Source organism: Pteronotus mesoamericanus, unplaced genomic scaffold (assembly GCF_021234165.1).
Source record: "Pteronotus mesoamericanus isolate MK-2021 breed Mesoamerican mustached bat unplaced genomic scaffold, CSHL_Meso_final contig_221, whole genome shotgun sequence".
NCBI classification, from domain to species: domain Eukaryota; kingdom Metazoa; phylum Chordata; class Mammalia; order Chiroptera; family Mormoopidae; genus Pteronotus; species Pteronotus mesoamericanus.
In genome coordinates this window covers 5,068,582-5,087,994 of record NW_026555092.1, presented here as the reverse complement: position 1 = coordinate 5,087,994, position 19,413 = coordinate 5,068,582, and the positions used below count along the sequence as shown (strand labels likewise).

At 54.7% G+C, this 19,413-nt stretch overlaps 1 protein-coding gene across 1 annotated transcript; it reads right to left on the bottom strand.

Annotated features, from left to right (window-relative positions):
• Window positions 1-1,398: 1,398 nt before the first annotated feature.
• Window positions 1,399-15,330, bottom strand: EXTL1 (exostosin like glycosyltransferase 1). The gene is made up of 11 exons (XM_054571771.1): window positions 13,719-15,330; window positions 8,770-8,866; window positions 8,357-8,464; window positions 7,370-7,489; window positions 6,683-6,815; window positions 6,378-6,484; window positions 5,442-5,531; window positions 4,398-4,484; window positions 3,892-4,052; window positions 2,823-2,994; window positions 1,399-2,678 (listed from the first exon to the last, which is right to left on the bottom strand). The coding sequence occupies exons 1-11, from the start codon at window positions 14,486-14,488 to the stop codon at window positions 2,496-2,498; spliced, it is 2,028 nt and encodes a 675-aa protein (XP_054427746.1). The 5' UTR covers window positions 14,489-15,330; the 3' UTR covers window positions 1,399-2,495.
• Window positions 15,331-19,413: the final 4,083 nt, after the last annotated feature.

Below are 19,413 nucleotides of genomic sequence, written 5' to 3'. Positions count from 1 at the left end.
ATACCCCCAACTGTGCCTCGACTGGGAATTAAAACTACAACCTTTTGGTTCACAGCCTGGCACTCAATCTGCTGAGCCACACCAGCCAGGGCTGTTTGTTTACTTTTGGCTTGTGTTTATAAGATGAATGGGGGAAACCTGTCCCCAATCTCACAGAGCGTTAACACCTACCTCACAGGGTTGTTGTGAGGACTGGAGCCAAAGTCTGCTAAGCACCTGGCCCCTGAAGAGTGGTTACTTTTATCTTTATTCTGGAAGACGCAGCATGAGGCTGCCTTGTTGAGGAACTTTGTGGGCTTCCCAGTCTCCCCAGGAGCAGCGCTGAATTTATCTTGACCCTGTCATTACCCATGGCAAGAGGAGGGGGCTTGCCAACTCACCTCCTGCTCTGAGCCTCCCCCTTCTCTTCTGTGAAATGGTGTCTCTGTGCCTTTCTAGCACTGACATGCAGAGTTGCCTATGACCTAGGTCACTGGGTTCTTCAGCCCCTCAAAATCAGTGGGAAGTCATTTTGTGTTGGAAATGCGTGTGCGGGGCTGCTAATGGCCGTGCTCCACTCCGCCCCAATCTCAGGGGGATCAACGCCCCCTCGGCAATGGCAGGCCCCAGGAACCAGGACCCTGAGCTTCGCTCTCTGCTGAGTCCTTACCCCCTCTCCAGTCATTACAGTGTTCCATTTTTACAGATGAGAAAACTCAGAGAGGTTGAGTCATTGGCCTTAAGTCACACAGCCAGGGTGAGGCAGGTCTGGGGCTTCTGCCTCATTCCGCTAGGCTTGTCCCTGCAGCAGGGGTTGGGGATCTGCTCTGGGCTGCATGTTGTTACAGTGTGAGTCCTTGGGCCTTGCAGTGCCCTCCCCGTGGGCAAGGCTATGCCAAGGCAGTTCAGTGTTCTGGGTGCCACAGCTGTGACTGGAGAGGGGAAAGGTGCCTCTTTTCCCTGGCTGGGCCTGGCACTCAGAGTCCTGTGCCCTGGGAAGTCTGCCTGGGCTGCAGCTGTGTGCTTTCTAACCCACCGGCAACTGTTCCTGACCCTGGGCGAGGCTGCCTCTGATCTTCTTTAACTCCCAGTCTCCCCCACCACCTCAAGAATCTAGCAGCCCCATGCCTCCCAAGAGAGAGCCTTCTCACCGCCTGAGTCCCACCTGAGTCATCCAGAGGGCAGAGGTCAAGCTGGAGAATGGGGGTGGGAAGCCTTGGAGAGGCCTTGGGGGACAGCATGTTCTGGCCAGGGAACTAGTCACGGGAGTTTCCAAAGCGAGGCCATCAACGCAGAAAAACACCTGACACCCTGGACCTGGGCTGTACCCAGTCTTCCCCCACCCCTCTAGAGCTGTCCCCCTCCCAGGTGCCTCCCCGGCGCAGCTGCCTAGGGGTATTTATAGCCTGAGTTTGGGCGAGCAAGGACGTTCGCTTTATTTCGGAAGTGATAATTCCAGTCCCAGGTGGATGAACCCGGGAGAACCCAGCGTCCCTTCCCCCACTGCACTCTCACCTACAGGCGCCCCGGCTTTTGCTCTCACCCAGCCCACCTAGAAATAGCCCTGCTTGGTCCTAAGTGTGTAGGCCAAAAAGTGGGGCTGTTCTTTCAGATACTTCCCTACTCTCTTGAGTTTCCAGACATCAGGCTGCACACCACCGAGCCTTCCAGTTCCCCTACTGGAGCGCGGAGCAGCGCTGACCTCTAGTGGTCAAAGCTGGTAATGCAGGGCGATGGCTATGGCTGAGCCTGAGCTGTGGGTCCCGGGCCGGGCAGGGGTCACCGTCTGCGTTCTCATCCCTTTCCTCCCCTCCCCACTCTGTTCCGCCCGGTCGGGAAGGAAGCCGAAACTAGCTTCCTGGGGCCTCTTTGCTCCCTCTCTGGGGCTTGAGGATCGCACCTGGCAACCCAGGCGTCTGTGGTTAAGCTGCCTTCCCACCGGACTGGGATGGAGTTTCGTCTCCTCATTCGTGTCCACACTCCCACCACTGTCCTCACAGGGCCAGGCACGCAGTTGATGTTTCTTCCATTATCTGTTCTTCAAATATTCGTAGCGCACCTGCTAGGCCAGAGAGAGGAGAACACAGCTCTGCCTTTTCGGGGCTCCCAGACATGGACCGTGCTGGGACTGCGAGAAACACCTGGCTATAAAAGCTCAGAAGAGACCAAATCGATCTCGAGAAGGGATGCGGTGAGACCAGTCCCTGTGGGAGGGGAGGATTTGAAAGTCAAGAAGTCAGCTGGGCAGAGGGGTTGGCCCTAGCAGAGGCACGGAGACAGACGGCGCAGCGCACCCGAGAACAGTCATCGGCCGCTGGGTTGGATAGTAAGACGAGGTCCCGCCCCGTTCCGAGCACTATGACTATGATTGGCTAATCGGGATCTGACGTGTTGGCCAACTGGGCTCCATAATTGGTCCCTAGATGTCTCTGAGGAGGAAACATCTGAGCCGAGCCACCTCCTCTAAGCAGGTGTAACGCCCCCGGGAGTAAGGAAGGGGTCTCTGTGGGTCCTGCTTAGGGCTTCTCCAGCCTGCGATACTTCTTACGAAGCACTGACACCGGGTCCTTGAAGAGCACTGGGTCCAGGCGGAGGCGAGAGGACACCAGGGGCATGTGGCCGAACGCTGCCGCCATCCGGTTGATGCAGCCTTGGTCTACGGGCTGCAGCGCAGTCGCGGGCCCCAGACCGCCAGACTTCTAAGAGGGGGAGGAGAAATACGTCGGAGGATTTTCTGTCTTTCTGAACCCTGCCTCTCCCCGCCCCCTGAAGCAGAAAGAATCAGGTTAGCTGGGGCCGGGGAGCACTTCCCACTACCCTTCCCAGTGCCCCTCCATCCTCACCAGTGGTGGTCTGGCTTCCGGATGCCTCTTCCCATAGGGCACCTTGATAGGGGGCAGCTTGGTGACTGCTGCTACTAGGAAGTTCATGAGGACATCCACACAGGCGGGTGTGTCATCTGCCAGGCTCCTCAGAGCCTTGGGCAGGGAGTGGGTGAAGAGGGTGTGGTAATACCTGGGCAAAAGGGGAAGACAGAGAGAGGCAGCAACCGAGTTCACCCCCCTCCCCAGGCCTCATTCCCCCTGTCCTGACCCCTCACTCTCCCTTTGACCCCAATCTCCAAGCCTTTTGCAAAATCCCAGCTTCCTTCTCCGAGCCCTGGCCATGGCCATGTCAGAGAGCCCCCCACTGCAAGTACAAATGGCACTGTGCTGATGGCGCTGCAACCGCCTCCCGCTGTTCTGCGCTCTGTGGCTTGCCTGTGGCCATGCTGGACCTCCTGCTCCCTGGGGCCCCTACCCCAGGCTCTGAGGAATTAACTCAGACCCATACTGAGGGGGGATCCCCTGGCTCCAAGGCCATCAAACATGGCGGCCCAAAACCAGTTTCTGGAAGGCTGTGGACTAATGAGGCTGGTGTAGCCCCAAGTGAGCCTTGCTTCACACAGCCCTCCTGCTGAACAGCCTGGGCCCCTGCAGACCTTAGGGGTATTCCTCGCTCTGCTGAGAATTCCTGGCAAGAGGTGCCATGTTTGGTTTAAACATGTTCAGGTTAAGGAACCCCTCTAAAGAGGCCCTCTAGGATTCAGCCCCTGCCCCAGGACTGGGGTACTTGTGCAGTCCCCAGTTCATCACACACACATTTTTAAAAAAAACTTATTAAAATTTCTTTTATCATTTGATTATCACACCAACCCTATGAGGTGAATATATTTTATAGATGAGGAAGCTGAACCTCAGGAAATAGGAGGAGACTTGCCCATCACACAGCTGTGGCATGGCAGGCCTGGGCCTTGAACCAGGATCTCTGGGTTCTAGGCTGACTACTGTGTTCACTCCCACACCACCCTGCTCCTGGTTAACGAGGGGGTTGCTGACCCTCTGACCCTGGGGCCAGGGTGGCTGCCTGTACCTATGGTAGAAGGCGGCTGAGCTGAGGACCATGGAGAATTCGTTGACCCTCTCAGCAGTGCAGCCCCAGCCACCCTGGGCCTCATCCCAGAAGTGGCTCCACGTCAGAAAACCCACCATCCGCTCCGGGAAGCTCTGCCACACCGCAAAAGCGAAGTCCACCTGGGGAGACATTTAAGTGAGGTCTGAGAGAGGAACATCCAGAGATACAAACGCAAAGCCAGCCTGGACTCAGGAAGAGGAGGTCAGAGTGTGAAAGTTTCCAGAGGAGGCTTAGGGGAAAATTTTCGGCTGGGATCTGAAAAAAAAGTATTTTCAAAAGAGTCTGCAGAAAGCTTCTATTAGATTTCTGAGGAGGAAGCTGAGTAGCTCGCTGGGGTGGTTTCAAAAGCAGGAGACCGGATCTCTTGACATCTGGCCCTCCCAGCTCTGGGAATCCAAGGGGCCACCAGGGCCCGCTGGCTCAGTCCCCACCCACACCAGGCTCTTCTTGGACCCAGTCCACACCTCACTTGTAGAAAGACTGCTGTGAGTGTCGAGGCTGAGGATGGCATCGGTGCTGACGGCGCTGTACGGGAAGAAGCGGTCGGTTACCTGCAGTGGGAGAGAGGGGAGGGCAACTGAGCTGTGGGAACCTCCCCAGGTTCCCACAGTGGATATATGAGTATGTGCTAAGCAGGAGTCCTGCAGGCATCTTGTAAAAAAACAAACAAACAAACAAACAAAAACAAAAAACACTGAAAACAGCAAGTCTGCCCTGAATTTGTTATTTTACCTCTCTGGAATTCAATTTCCCCTTTGGTAAAATGGGTGAGTTGGTGTCTAGGGGTCCTTCCAGTTCTGATATCTCAGGATTCTTCCCTTGCTCATTGGATGCTCACCTCAACCCTGGAAGGGGTTGTCAAATGTCCTTTGTTTGAAAGAAACAGGTTCAGCCCTGGCTGCTGTGGCTCAGTTGGTTGGAGCATCATCCCATAGACTGAAAGATTGTGAGTTTGATTCCTGGTCAGGGCACATACCCAGGTTGCAGGTTCAATCCCCAGTTGGGGCACATATGAAAAGGCAACCAGTATTTCTCTCTCTCTCCCCATTCCTCTCTCTCTAAAAGCAACGAAAAAAAAATGTCCTCAAATGAGGACAGAAAGGAAGACACAGATCCAGAGATGAAGGGACTTGCCCAGAACCACACAGCAAGCAGGCGGCTCATACCATCCCAGGTTCACAGAAGACACCCTTCTCTGGCCCATTTGCTGCCATCTGTCCATGTTTCCTCAGGATCCCAAGTTTCTCGTCTGTCTGTCATCTGAAACATCGTGTACTCCCTCTACCTTCCCTCATCTCATAAAACCCCAGTTCTCTGGAAGCACAGTTCACAAGGGCCAGGGATGAAAGAGAATCATTTCTATTAGGTCTGTAGGCAAAACCTCCTGCCTGATTTCTTTAGGCCCAACATGAAGTCCAGCTTTGGCTCAGACCCAAGTAAATGCCCTCCCCAGTTCCCAGCTTTCCAGGGCTGAACCCACCCCTTCCACACCCCTCCCCATCCCTCACCTTCCTGTGCCCTTCAATGACTATCAAGGGCACTGCTGTCTCAGGCCACCTGGGTGGGGGTGGCTTGTCGTTGCTCCAGAGAACCAAGATCTAGGAGGAAATGGGGTGTTACTGAAGTGGGGCAGGAAGATCCCAGGAGTCTTCTTTCTCGGGATGGAAGAAATATGGGCGAGCAGCTGTATCTATGAGTTTGGGAGAAGTCAGTTGGAGCCAAGGTCCTTTCATTACTGCCCTGTCCTTGCCTCTGCGCTTCTGGAGAGCAGGAATTTCAGTGACATGAAGGTAGTGGCATTAGAACTCGAGAGCTCTAGTGGTGGCAGCCCCGGCCTGGATCGCAACCCTATGTCCCATACGCATCTTCTCGCAAAGATTTTCATTCTCATCCTCCTGTTCTGTCATCATTCCCAGCCCAGCTCATACGTCCCGTCTTTGTTGTCGCTCCATCTGCGCCCCGGCTGAGCTCACTGCTTCCCCCTTCTGCAAATACTCTCACCAGTCCGTCTGGCTTCTCTTTACATTTGACAGCCTGTGTGCTAAGAAATGCTAACTGAGTCTGCATCCCAGGGTACAACCCTTTCTTTCCTGCCTTTTCTCTGCATCCTCACGTCAAGCCTGCGGCCCGGTGCTCAGAAAGTGACTGCTGGGTGAACAGATGAGTGAACACCGGTATGTTTATTTCTCCAGCCTTCCCAAGAGGTACCTCTTTTGAGATGGAGTCATCAATTTCCTTGGGGAGATGGAGAGGAGGTTGGGGGGAAAGTACAAGAAACTTGGGAATTAAGGAAGAAGGCAGCAAGGGCACTTGAAAGTCCTCCCTGTGCCTCCCCTCCCTCAAAATGTGTGGTTATCTTTGGGATCTAGGTGTCTTCAATGGTCCTGCCCTGCTTTTTTGCTCCCACCCTGGATCCCAGGACCCCAGCTGGCAAGGGGACAGACCTGGGCACAGTGCTGAGAGTCTGCCACCGCCTGGATGAGCTTCAGAGGGGGCTGGCCTGGGGCCCCCACCCAGATCAGGGCGCTGAACCTGCCTGCAGGGTGAGAGCCTGGGGGAATGAGACACAGGCTATTAGGGTGGGAGGGGACAGAATCCCCTGGAGAGGGAGTGGGTTTGGGGACCGTGGGAGCCAAGAGAGATGTTGGGTACCTGGGGAGGGCCTTGGTGGGGCTCTGTGGTTGAGACTGGGAGGAGCTTGGGGAGAGTGGATGAGGGGACTTCAGGTTGTCCCATTCCCAGGACATACCCTGCTGTAGGTAATAGAAGGGGAAGTCCGAGGGGCTTGTGGAAAAGGTGGGCAGGGCCAGGAGGGCCCCCGGGGGGCTGTTCCACAACAGTGAGGGGTGAGCAGACACTCCGAGGATCCGGTCCTGAATAATCTGTAAAATGAGAGCGGGCTCTGCAGGGCGAGTGGCCAGGGTGGCAGTAAACGGGGTCTGAGGATGTGAGGACCTGGCTAGCCCCATACCCCCCTCGGGCCACGGGAGGGGGTGGCAGCTGCAGCACCCAACCCCCGGGGACAGAAGGGTTCAGACACAGAAATACAGAGTAGAGGACGCTTGGCCATGGTGTCCAGAGTTGGCAGATGTTGGGGAGCTTGCTACCTCCCTCTCCGTCCTCACGTATCACAGACATCACTTAAAGCTCATGACATTCTTTCCAGACCCAGAATCCCTCCCACACAGCACCAGGGCAGCCGGTGCCCATCAAATGGAGTTGGTACGTGCTGTGGGACCTATTTGCCACAGCTGTCCCTCTATAGATGGGGAAACTGCGGCCACCACTGGGGAAGGAACCCATTCAAGAGCCCCAGTGTCAGATTCATCCCAGAAGCACCTTTAAGGGGGAAGCCCAAACACGGCAGAGGACGTGTCCTGAGAGAGGTGAGTCAGGAGCCAAGAGCCAGGGGCCCTACCAGGCAAGTCCCCTTTACCTCTAGAGTGGTATGGATGACCTTCTCCACGGAGGAGAAGTAGGTGTCCCACAGAAACTGGGTCTGCTGACGCAGCGTGAGGACCCGCGTCAGGGGCATCTCCTGGAGGGCAGCCAGGACCTGGGCCACCGAGGGAGAAGAGAAGAAGCGGGCATGGGGCCTTGTCAGGCCCTGACTGACCCTGAGGTGGGGACAACCTGGGGTTGGAGGTCTGGGAACCAGAAGCCCTCTCCCCATGGTTCTCCAGAGTTAGCAGCAGCCACCCTCAGCGAAGTCCCCGGCAACACAGCACCGAGAGTTCAAGGGTCACAGAGAGTTGAGTTTAAATGCCATTTAGTAATTGTGTGACCGTGGACTAACTACTTAACCTCTCTGAGTGTTTCCTCATCTGTAAAGTGGGGATAATAATGGTACCGGCCGCACAGGGTGGTTGTAAGGATTAAGTGAGGTGGTGCTTGTTAAGTGCTCAGCATGTCATAGAGGCTCAGTGCGCGGGGGCTGTTGTTAACTCCCGGCGCCACTGTCACTGCTCAGCAGTCTGAGGCTCACACACATGTTTCTCAGAGCCCAGCAAAATCAGTTTCATCAGATGGGAAAGTCACTGTCTTTTCCTTTGCCACCCAAAGCCCCATGGGGGCGCTCCCGTTTTGGATTGTGTGTCTGTGGTCTTCCCATGAACTGGGTATTTAGGTATTCATGGACCAGCTGGACCGGCCCATGGAGATCAACTGGTCTAACTCCTCCCATTGTACATATGGGGAAACTGAGGCTGAAAGAAGCCCAGGACTTGCTCTCAGAACCCTCTGGAGTCTGCCTCCATAATATCCAATGGAGTCCTTGGGACTTGGACTGAGGGGCAAAATCATCAATATACTACATAGACGAGGGATAAGAATGAGAACCAAGGCTAGCCTGGGGGCTGGGATCCCGGGGCCCCTCCCATGTCCTGGGTCCAGTCCCCGCCCCATGGACAGGGCCCTCGGCTACCTGAAGTGGGAGCCTCTCGTCAGCTACAATGGCCGCCTTGGTCCAATCGATGACCTCGGAGAAGGGCAGCTCCCAGCGAGGGCTGAGAAGTACAGGGATGCAGCCAGCCTGGGGGGCAGGGGTGTCACTGGGGAGCCCAGTCCGGCCCTACATGTACTCACCCACCTCCCAGTTCCAAGGCAGCAGCTGCTGCCGTGGGGAGCAAGGAGCAAGGAGGAGAGAAAAGTGGCTTTGGGAGAGTGCGGGTTGTTCAGCAGGGGGCGAGGTGAATGGGGCTATCGGCACACCCGAGTCCCAGAGTAAAGGATTAAAGGGCAGCTCACGGCTCCTTCCCCTTGGCCTGGGTCCCAGGGGACCCTGGCAGCTCCGATGTGGGGGGGTCAGGGACGGGGGTGCCCAAGTTAGGGTTGTACCTGCAGGGCTTGGAGGAAGTGCAAGGCATCAGGACGGCGGCTGCGGCCCGGGATGAGGCAGAAAGTGGCATTGGGCAGCGTTGCCCCAGGGTGGGTCCTAAAGAGGCACAGGAGGGTATGTGTAGCATACCCGAGGCCTGAGACAGCTGCCCCCCCCCACCTGGATCACTCGATGACCCCTCTCCATCTCCACAGCAACACTCCCAAATTCACAATTACAAACCCGCCATTGTGTTCTCATATGTTTACAAACACTTGTGCACAAGCAGGGCTACACACTGATACACGTACACAAGCGCCAGCCTCACACTCACCCTCACCCACAGCGGGGCCGGGAGGCAGGAGCCCAGGTTCTAGCTCTGCCTCTGCCCTTGCTGGTCTTAGAAACCTCCCTTCTCTTCTCTAGACCTCGGTTTCCTCGTTTGCAAGATGGGAGGTGGTGGGACCTGACTTTCCAAGACAGGTCTGACTTGGACGAGCCTGTGTTTGCCCTCCCACAGCTCTGCCACACGCAGACTCTCAGGCAGCCCTCACCTGAGTGGCCTCCATGCCCTGCCTCCCCCACCCCCATCCCGAGAGCCCAGGCCCATGAAAGGCTCCTCTGTCATGAGGTGGGCTGGGCCCCCAGCCTGGAACCACACAGGAAGCTGCTGCCCAGAGGCCCCTCACCCGGAGGACAGGCCTCCTCTGTTCCTCCCACCTCCTCCCCCAGCTCCAGGGCCACACTCAGGCTATGTGTGCCTGTGGGGGAAGGGGGGGGGTCACAGCCTCCTCAGAGCCATGTCCCTGGGACTGCCCACCAGAGAAGCAGTGCCCGGGACCTCGCTGCTGGGGCGGGGTGGGCGGCGGGCAGGCAGGACTACTGGGCTCACGAGTCTGCTCAGAGGAGGACTGAGGAAGAGGGCCCAGAGGGTCCCAGGATCCTCCTCAGCTACAGTGTATCTGGTCCTCAGTCTGAGCATTCAAGAAGCAGTCCTGGGAAACCTTAGTCAGTCTCTGGACCAGCCCCCATTGAACAGATGGGGAGACTGAGTCCCAGAATCAAAGATGAGCTCAGGGTCTCAGCAAAGGTTAGCCGGACTGGAGCTAGAACCAAGGTGTGCTAACTCGGGATCCTGAGGTGTTTGAACTACTCAGAGCCGCTGCCTTCTTTCGCCAGTGCTCAGGTGGCCACCAGGCTTTCCCTGGAAGAAGCCATAAGTTAAACAACAGAACACCCTTCGCCTCATTAAGAGCAGCAGCAGCAGCCAGCTATACCACCCCCGTAACCCGAGTAGAGCCTCAAGGGACTAAAGGCTTAACCTTTAAACTAAAGCTTAAGGTTAAGGCTTCAGAGAACCCAGAAACAAAGAGCCTGTTGAACGAACTACACCCCTCAGCCCTCAGTAGCCTTCACTGTTCCCTCTCTTTGAATGTCCTTCTACCTTACCCTGGAGCACCCCTCCTTGCCTTGCAGCCCAAGGAATCCTGCTCGATCTTAACACCTAAGCTGAAACACCACCTCCTCTAGGAAGCCTTCCTGGTCTCTCTGGAGATGGCTCCCTCCTCTCTGCTCCCACAGCCCCATGCGCACTGCAGCGGTAGTGAGCCAAGCTGACCTTTGTTGAGCACACACTTTGTTCCTGGCACTGTTCTAAGTGCTTGACTTTCATTACCACAGTTCCTTTTCACAGCAGCGCTATGAGACAGGAGGTGCCTGCTGTTAGTGTCACATATTACAGATGAGGAAACTGAGGCCTGCAGAAGTCACATAGCTCTGAAGTACAGGAGGCAGGCAGGCCGCTTGCACAGCCTCTCTATGTTTAACAGCGTCTGTCATAAGCAGGGACTCCTACAAGACAGAGCTACTTGAGGACAGGGCTATGCCTCCCTCATCTCAGTATCTCTAGGGCCTAGCAGAGTGCCTGGCAGAGAATGAGGCACTCAGTAGGTGCTAAATGAATGACTTCTCAGTGTTCTGTAGAGGCTAGACCCGGGATGAATGGACCCAATCCATTCTGAAAAGTCAGTTTCAGGACAAATCTTAGTAATGAAGCTGTTGTGAGTAGTCAGTGGATGGGCTTGGAAGGTAGTGAGTTCCCCATCAGTAGTGGTAAATAAGCAGAGGCTGGAGGAGTATGTGTATATGTGTGTGTGTGTTATAGAAGGGTCATTGTGGCAACTGCCAATGAATTCTCAGGGTTCCATGACCAGGTAAGGTACTTGCTGTGGAATCAGGGCCTCAGTGCTCAAGGCTGGAGTCCACATGGCTCTCTACCTGCCTTCATATGCCCTAGGTACTTACTTTGGCCTTTGTGACCCCTCTGCCATAAAACAATGGATAAAAATTATACTTGATGTGTTGCTATAAACACGAACATGTTAATATTACATATGAAAATATTTTCTTCTCCCTAAAAGTTCATTTTTTTCTCCTGATTTTGAAAGAACTGAAAACATTTTCATAGGCCCCTAAAACTGTCATGGGCCCTAGGCAATGGACCTCCTGTGCCCAGTGGAGATGGGACAAGGGACTTTAAAACCTGCATTGAATTTATGTAAATAAACAAAAAAAGCGGAGAGCATAGGTTCATGTTGCTTGTACACACACAGAGCACCTCAGAAAAGACACAAGAGAAACCAGCAGCGGTGTTTGGTTCCAGGAAGGAAAACGGGGTGGCCAGAGATGGGGAGGGAGGGAGTTTTACTGTGTACCCTTTTGTGCCTTTGGAATTTTATACCATGTGAATGAATTCCCTATTCATAAAAATAAATAACAATTTTAATGGGTGGAGACTTATTCCAAAGCAACAGGAGAACTGTTCAACAAAGGTGGAAAAACACGGGATTTGGAGCCAGAAGTGCAGGGTTTAATCTCAGTGCCAAGCTCCTGATCAGAAACATGAGGGGAGGCTGTGATGAATCACAGAGCTTGTCACCAAAGGCCCTAGGCTTCCCCCTCTCCCTCTCTGCACCTCAGTTTCCTGTTCCCTGAAATGGGAACACTAATACCTCCCGTGGAGGGTGCATCAGGGGATTAGGCATGACTTCTGTAAGGTGGCTAGCACAGCACCCGGCCCAGAGCAAGCTTTCCCTAAGAATTCACTTCGTCCCCTCCCCCTCTCCCCTGCCAGCTGAGGGAATGTGGGACAGTGGCAGGGACTGTGAATCGCCTCTTTCTCTGGCCAGCAGTTGTTTATTCAGGCCACTTTCCAGGGGCTGGCCCCATGGCCGGAGGCCTCCCTCTCTCACTCTGTCCCTATACTGTCCGGCTTGCTCAGGCAGCTACCTGGCACTTTAGGGAAACTGAGGCTCAAACTGCCCTAGTGACTAGAACTCCTGTTGCCTACAGGTGGAATGAAGCCAAAGACAGAACTTCTTGACATTCAGAGGACTATATTAGAGCCTGCCAGCCATCATACCTTGGAAATAAACTTATCAAAAAATGCTACTCAGAGTGTGGGCCACACTGATGAGAAAACCTCGGCCAGTTCTGGCCAGTTTGGGGCCAATCAGTAAACTGCGCAGCTCCCTAACTCTCAGTTTCTCCAAGAAGTTCAGGCTGCGATAACTTTCAGATTCACCAATAATAGCCAACTGCATTTAGCAGTAACTAAAGTCAGCTGAAAGAAGAACTTTCTGTGCAAGAAGAAGGAAGTGCCAAGTCAGAAACGTGACCCGGGGCATAGTGAGTGGAGAGTTTTGTCACCAAAGGTGAGCTCTGAGCTGGAGGTGCCTGGGTGATCCTGGCATTTCAGGTAACTGCAGAAGATGTCTGCTGGGGCGGGTCCTGGCTGAAGGGCTGTGGGAGCTGAAGGGGGGAAATTCTGTTCTTACCCCTGGCTGTGGGGCTCCCTAGAGGAAGTAGAGGGATTCATTCCCACAAGTGCCCTTTGGCTGAGAGAAGCCCCAGAAGCCCCAAGTGGAGGCAAAAATGGAGCGTGGCCACGTGGAGAATTCCTGGGAGGGAAGTAGAGCTCAGAATAGCCCATGTTATTCCAGCAGAGAGCAGCGAGGCGCCTGGGGGAGGGAGGGAGGGAAGGAGACCAGGGTGACAGGTTCCAACTCAGGTCTGCCCTGGGGGATGGAGAGAGAACCCTCTTCCATCTCCAGGGTCCTTGGACAACCTCAGGAGGATGTTCATTCTTGCCTGCCCAGCCAGCCTTTGGATGCTGCTGGCCTCCTGGAGGTGCAGAGGGGTTAGGGTGCTTGGGGGTTAATTGCTCTGTCACCTGAGGTATGCCACCCCAACTAGCCCAGGTAGAGAGAAGTTTCTGAAGGAGCTCTCCAAGTGCCCTAGGCCAGCGCCCTTTCTATGTATTCAGAACTCCCACTGGCAGGAAGTTCTTCTGTAGGTCTAACCTAATTCATATGTGCTGTAACCAAAGGCTGTTTCCTTAATAGGTTAACCCCCAAAATTTGACATAAGAGCAGCTCCCATCTGTGATTAATCACCATGGCTCTGTGGCATTTGACAGAGTTGATCATAAGCTGTCTCTTAGAACTCAGAATTCTAATGCCGAAGGCCTTGGAGACAGGCGATTCTGAGCTAAACTGCTGCCTGTGCCCCTTCTGGCTGGGTGGCCTCAAACAATTACTTAACCTCTCTGAGCTTCGGTGACTGGCACACAAACATTTAATGATAGCAATGAGTATTATCTTACTTTAATCATTATTTATGAAAGTGCTTAGCACAGAGCAGACACTATAGAAGTGTATGTTAAATAAAATATTAGTGAAGGGGCGAGTGGCATAAGCGAAAAAGAGTAAGAGCAAGTCATATTTTATGTTTTTAAAGATCCCCAAGGGAGAACTCCAAAACTTGCCTTGGACCTCTTGCAGGTGGTAACTTGACTCCCTCCTGCTATAGCTGGTTCTCCCCTCTCAATCCTGCCCTCTACCCTGGCCTCTGGGCTTGCTCCCATTACAGACCCCTCTCATCCAGCCCCCAAGGGGAAAGGTCCACTTACTGCTCAGGTCCGTGGTCCTGCTCACAGTGCCCATCCCAGGGGCAGGCAGAGGAGTTGGTACCTGCCGTGCGCCACCCACCCCTCTCTTCCGCCAGGGCTAGCAGGGCCACCCTGGGGTGGGGGCTGTACTGCTGCAGCTGGCCAGGAGCCCCACCTCGAAACGGGTGGGCTTCAGGGAGAAGGGGGAGGGCCACGTCGAAGCCAGACCGGAAGGTGTCCACTGTGGGGCTGGCCTCGGCCACCATCGCCTGTCCCAGCTGAAAGGTCCAAGAACAGGAGGCTGGGTGGAGCCGGAGGACCAGATGGTTCTTGCCCCCGTCCCATTTCGGGGGCACCAGGCTGCACTCTCCAGCTGAGACGTCCAGGCTGAAGAGGTGGAGGCAGGCCTCAGCGGGGTTGAACGTGTGGTAGCGGGATCCCTCAATGGAAGCCAAGATCTTGTGCTGCGTCTCAGAAATGGGTCCAGCCGCTCGGTACACGAACACCTTGAGGCCACCACTCCTGCACTTTGAGGCATCGAAGCAAGTTCCCCAGTCACAGATGCCACTGCGGAGGGTTTGAGAAGGTGGAGGGGCACCTTCCGGCAGTTCCCCAGGATGGGAGAAGCTCTGCAGGAGCTCTGCATCCAGCCAGCGGGGCCAGCCATGGGGGGCCCGTGCCTGAGGTCTGGGGGGTGCTGCCAGGCGGAGCAGGGGAAAGATTCCCAGGAGGCTGAGAAGCCAGGAGGCCAACAGTGCCAGCCAGAGGGACTTCCTCCTCCACGACTGCATGTGGCCACCCACGGCCAGGGCTGGGGGAAGCAGGAGGAGCAGGGGCCTGAAGGTGGGTGGCTGGAGCTGGGATCACCCTAGCTCAGTGCTCTCATTGGACGGATGGGAAGACCAAGGCTCATGAAGAGCAGGCTGCCTGCTTAAGGTCAAACAGCGAGTCACCAGCCAGATGCAAGGAGGCCAGGTAGAGCCCAGCTTTTTGGCCTTGCTTTCCTCAGGGTTCTGCTTCCTCCACCTTTGCACAACCAAGCCAACCTCTGCTCTCCCAGCAGGACCCCCTGCCCCTGGGCACGATTCAGGCTGATGCAATCTCTGTCCAGATTGCTAGGCTGTGTCCTTCTCTCTTCTTGGCTGAACCCCCTGACCTGGCCCTTGATGGAGAGTGCTATCTGCCAGGCCATGGGGCCCTGTCAGAGCTCCCACAAGAGGTGGCTTTGCCAGGGTGCAGGGCTGGAAGGAGCACAGGTGGTCTCCCCAGTCCTCTCCCAGCCTGAGAAGCCCCAGAGCAGCCCTGGCCACCCCTGTGCCCGCTGACAAGCACTGCTGGGCTGCAGGCCTGTGGCTGAGTTAAAATTAAACCCTGCGTCCCCTGTGCGCTATCACGGTCAGCTGAGGTCAAGGCCTGGGTGCAGCTGGTGCCCCTAGGCTGGGGTGCCAGGAGAGCTGTTGGTCCTGATCCTCTCCTACCCTGCCGCTGTCTCCAGCTCAGGCAGCTTGGCCCCTCCTCCTCCAACCCCTGGAAGCTGGCCCTGCACCCTCTGACTTGGAGCTGTCACGGTGCAGAGGCCAGGGACCCTGCACCAAGACCCTGCCCCATGGTCCCCAAGCCCTTCGGACGTGTCTCCTCCGTTCCCTTTCCAGGCAACATCTGGCCAGTCCAGATCTCCCAGTGGCAGCCCGGCCCCTCCCCTGGCAGCCCTGATTCGCTCCTGGCTGGGAGGCAGGGTCTGCACTTAACTCCTTCCAAACCAGTTTCCTTGGCCTGCTAATCATAACCAGCAGGGACCATACCTCAGTTTGCCATGAACTGTCACAACCTGTCTCTGAATTCTCACATCAACCCTTCAAGGCAGAGGCTTATCACTGTCATGTTTTACACATGAGAAAATGAAGCTGAGAGGGGGGATGTTCTTCTTCTAAGGAGACTCAGCTAAGCGGCAGGGTTGCGGATTGGAACCCTGAGCTCCTGACCCTAATCCTCAGAGCTTCCCCTGGGTCACCCTGGCTGGGGGTCTGAGTGTGGGAGTCTACAAATCGGAAGAGATAATATAAGTGAGGTGTTAAGCAACTGGGTGAGGGTATTGGGCAAAATGCTCCAGACTATTTCCAGGTTGGTCCTCCTTCCTTCAGCAGCTCCCACCCCCACCACTCACCCTGGGGGCAGCAGGGGGGTGGGGGAGGGTGTCTGAGGGAGGCTTGAGCCTAGAGTTGCTTCCTGCCTGAGGTGCCAGGTGTCCTATTGACCAAAGTGCCCAGGCAGAAAATAAAGGCTCACTCCACTGTGGTTGATCTGAAGTGTTCTCTCTTTGCAGCCTGATTCTGCTTCCCTCCACCCTTCCTTTTCTGGGATGAGCATGAAATATCCAGATGGAATGAATCTAGTCTCCCGAGAGGAAGGGGCCTGGAGCACTCTATAGTGCTGTGGTTGGGAGCACGACTCAGGTGCTCTTAACAAGCTGTGTGTTACTGTGCAAGTTACTCCACCTCTCTGTACTTCTGTTTCCTCACCTGGAAAACGTTGATAACAGCTTCTTCCTCAAAGGCTTGCTGGGAAGAGGATTAAATGAGATAATGCCTGGCACAGAGTAGGCACCAAACAAAGGTATTCTTTGTTCCTCCTCAGACCCAGAAGGAGGTGAGATTACTTGCTCAAGGGACACTAAGCTTCCACCCGGGGTAGATCAGGACTAGGACTTGTTTTTTTCCTCCTGCACCCGTGTTTTTCCTGCTGAACCGCCCCCTCCTCGCCCCCTTCCAGTCAAGAAGAAGGAAGACACTTAGAGCTCTAGGAGGCAATCACCGTGGAAACCCATCTGCTGCTTCTTTACTGCTGCTTGTTCCTCCAGCTCTGAGCTTCCCCGGGTGCCTCACTGCACAATTAACCGGTGTGGCTGCAGGAACCTCCCTGGTCTCGGCTCTCCCTTGCTTGAGCACAGATAAGCTCAAACCCTGGCGAAACCCCACAGGACCCCACGATATCACTCCGGCTCCAGCCAAAGTGAGTCTGTCCCCCTGGGCGCCACCAGGATTCAAAGCAGTTCCTGACCATAGTAGGTAATCCATACCTGGACCCCATCTGAGGGAGAGCCAGGGATGTAGCCCAGGGGGAGGAGGAGGGTGGGGGAGCAGATCAGGCTTCTGCTCCTTCCCTAGGCATAGTATGTCACCCTTCACAGTCACACCCTCTTTCTGGGCCTTCAATTCTCACCATCAGCCTAAGGAGGTAGCAGAACTAGGCTCTCTAGAGCAAAAGGGTAATGAATTCTTGTTCAGAAGTAATCCTGACACAGTTCAGAAGGTCAATCCCTCCCTTTCCCATCCTTTCAACACTTGACCTTGTTAAGGAAAAGTTTACAAAACTTAGAAGTGAAGCAATGAGGAGCCTGTGTGATCTTCATCCGTCCACCGGGACGTAACTAAACAAGCCCTCCCAGGGTCAGGCAGCCCCCTGTGCATTCAGGCCCAGGCATTTTATAAGTCTGAGAACTAAGATGTTAATTCATAGAAAACAGACATCCAATAGTGTTACAAATGATTTCTGACCAGTGGAGATTATAGGTTAAAGCCCAAAGATCATAGGTCACTCACTGTAGGGTATTTTGGGCTAGAATCTGACTAGCAATCTTTCTCCAGCATTCTCAATGCTTCTTTGACTATATCAATCAGTCCTCTGAACCAGCTTTGTCATCCTGATAACTTCCTCATGAATAAGTGAAATACAACTTTGGCCCATGTTCACCATGCATTTGCATAATAATTTTTTAAAACATTCAAATGAGTATAATTGGATAGCTCGCTGAGCCACATTTTCCTCCCCTGTAAAATGGGGAGTTCGAGGAAGGAGCTGACAAATTTGCTGACCCTGCACCAGGCACTGTTGAGCTCTTTAGATCCATTTCATTTAAGCCTTGAAGCAAAATTGCAAAGGTAGGGGAAGAGGGATGGGGAGGGAGAGGAGCGGCTTTTGCCCCATTTCTAAAAAAAGATTTTATTTATTTATTCTTAGAGAGAGGGGAAGGGAGGGAGAAAGAGAGGGATAGAAACATCTGTGTGAGAGAGAAACATCAGTCTGTTGTCTCTCACACGTACCCAGCCAGGGACCTGGCCTGAAACCCTGGCCTACGCCCTGACCGGGGATTGACTGGTGGCCTTTCCACGGGCAGGTCCACGCCCAGCCCGCTGAGCCACACACACGCCTCCCCGCCTCCCCATTTTCTAGGGAAGGTGAAGGGATTGCCCCAAGTCTATACAGCCAGTGAGTTACAGAGCCTGGATGTGAACCACTGCACCACAGGGGGTTATTTCCTGCTTCACAGGTTCATTGTGGGGCTGGTTGGATGAGACAACGGGAGGGAAAGTGCTTGGTAAGCGGCGCAGGTGTGCACCCATGTGAGTGATTATAGTCAGCCCAACCCAGCCTTCTAACCAGCCACATCAGGACACGACCCGGGGCAGGGCTCCCCTCCTGTGGGAGGTGGGTCTACGCTTCTGGTGCGGTGGCTTTCTCTCCTCTGGAGAAAACCAGAGGGGATTGAAGCGAGCAGGCATCGCCGCTCCAACCCCTCAAACACAGGACAGCACCCCTGCCTGAAACTGCCGAATAGCCTTTCAGCCCTTGCCGCTCCTCTGAGGCCTATATTCCTGGGCCAGGGGTCTGGCGGGCTGGAGGGCTGGAGAGGCCAAGTGGAGTAAATTTCAAACCCTGATCTTGAAGTCATTCTGTCCCATCCTCCTGAGTGTTTCAGCCTGAATCAGATCTTCTCTGCAGGCGCCAGGAGCCATGCCCAGCCTCCTCTAAGTTCCAGGCCTCCCGGAGCAACCTGCCCCTAGACAACTTCACCCAGGCCTGGGTGCCAAGGGGTTAATCAGCGGGGCCAGCTTGGCAAATGTTTACCTAGCAGGCAGATAATTATCAGTCTGCTTTCCAAAGCAGAGGCAGGAAGATTTATTCCTCCTCTCCTCCCTCCCTGGGGATGCCACTTGGCAGTGTAAACACAGCTTTCCGTTGGCTCTTTGAGGAGCTCCCCAGCAGAGAGGTGGGAGCTAGGGGAAGGAATCAGGCCCGGAGGTGGGCTTCCAGAAGGGGATGAGGGGTCTCAGTCCCATTTCCCTCCAAGCCTGAGGTCCGGGCCCCACCTCTGGAGCCTGGCCTAGACTGACATTCCTTAAGATGTGACAGTTATGGCAATTGATGGAGCCCCTGCAAAGGCTGGGCCCCTCACATACATCACGTCATTTAATCCTGCCTACCACCCGAAGAGCTAGGTGCTCTTAACTCTGCTTCCAGATTAGGGAAGGGAGATGCAGAGAGCTGAACCCAGTCAGTGGGTGGTAGAGTGAACCATGATCTGATAACAGAGCTGTTTGACTGGATGTTGAGTTGTTGAGTCAGGTTCTACTATGTGCCAGGCTCTGTGTTGGACACTTTATTTCTCTCTCTAATCCAGAAGCAGCATTTCCTAGGAACCCCTTTACTATGCCGTTAACATCAGAAGAGTGAGATAGCACAGTCCATAACTGGGGGAGGAAACACAGGCACAAAACCCAGAAATAAGAAGAGATGAGGGATGGGCCTCAAGTTGCCTCGTATAATCCAACCAGTGTCCCCATCAGTGGTCCATTAAGTCCCCGTCCCCTGCTCCCACCCTGGTGCAGGCCGACATCACTGTGTACCTGGATTGGCCTCTAGCTGCTGCTTTCCTCTT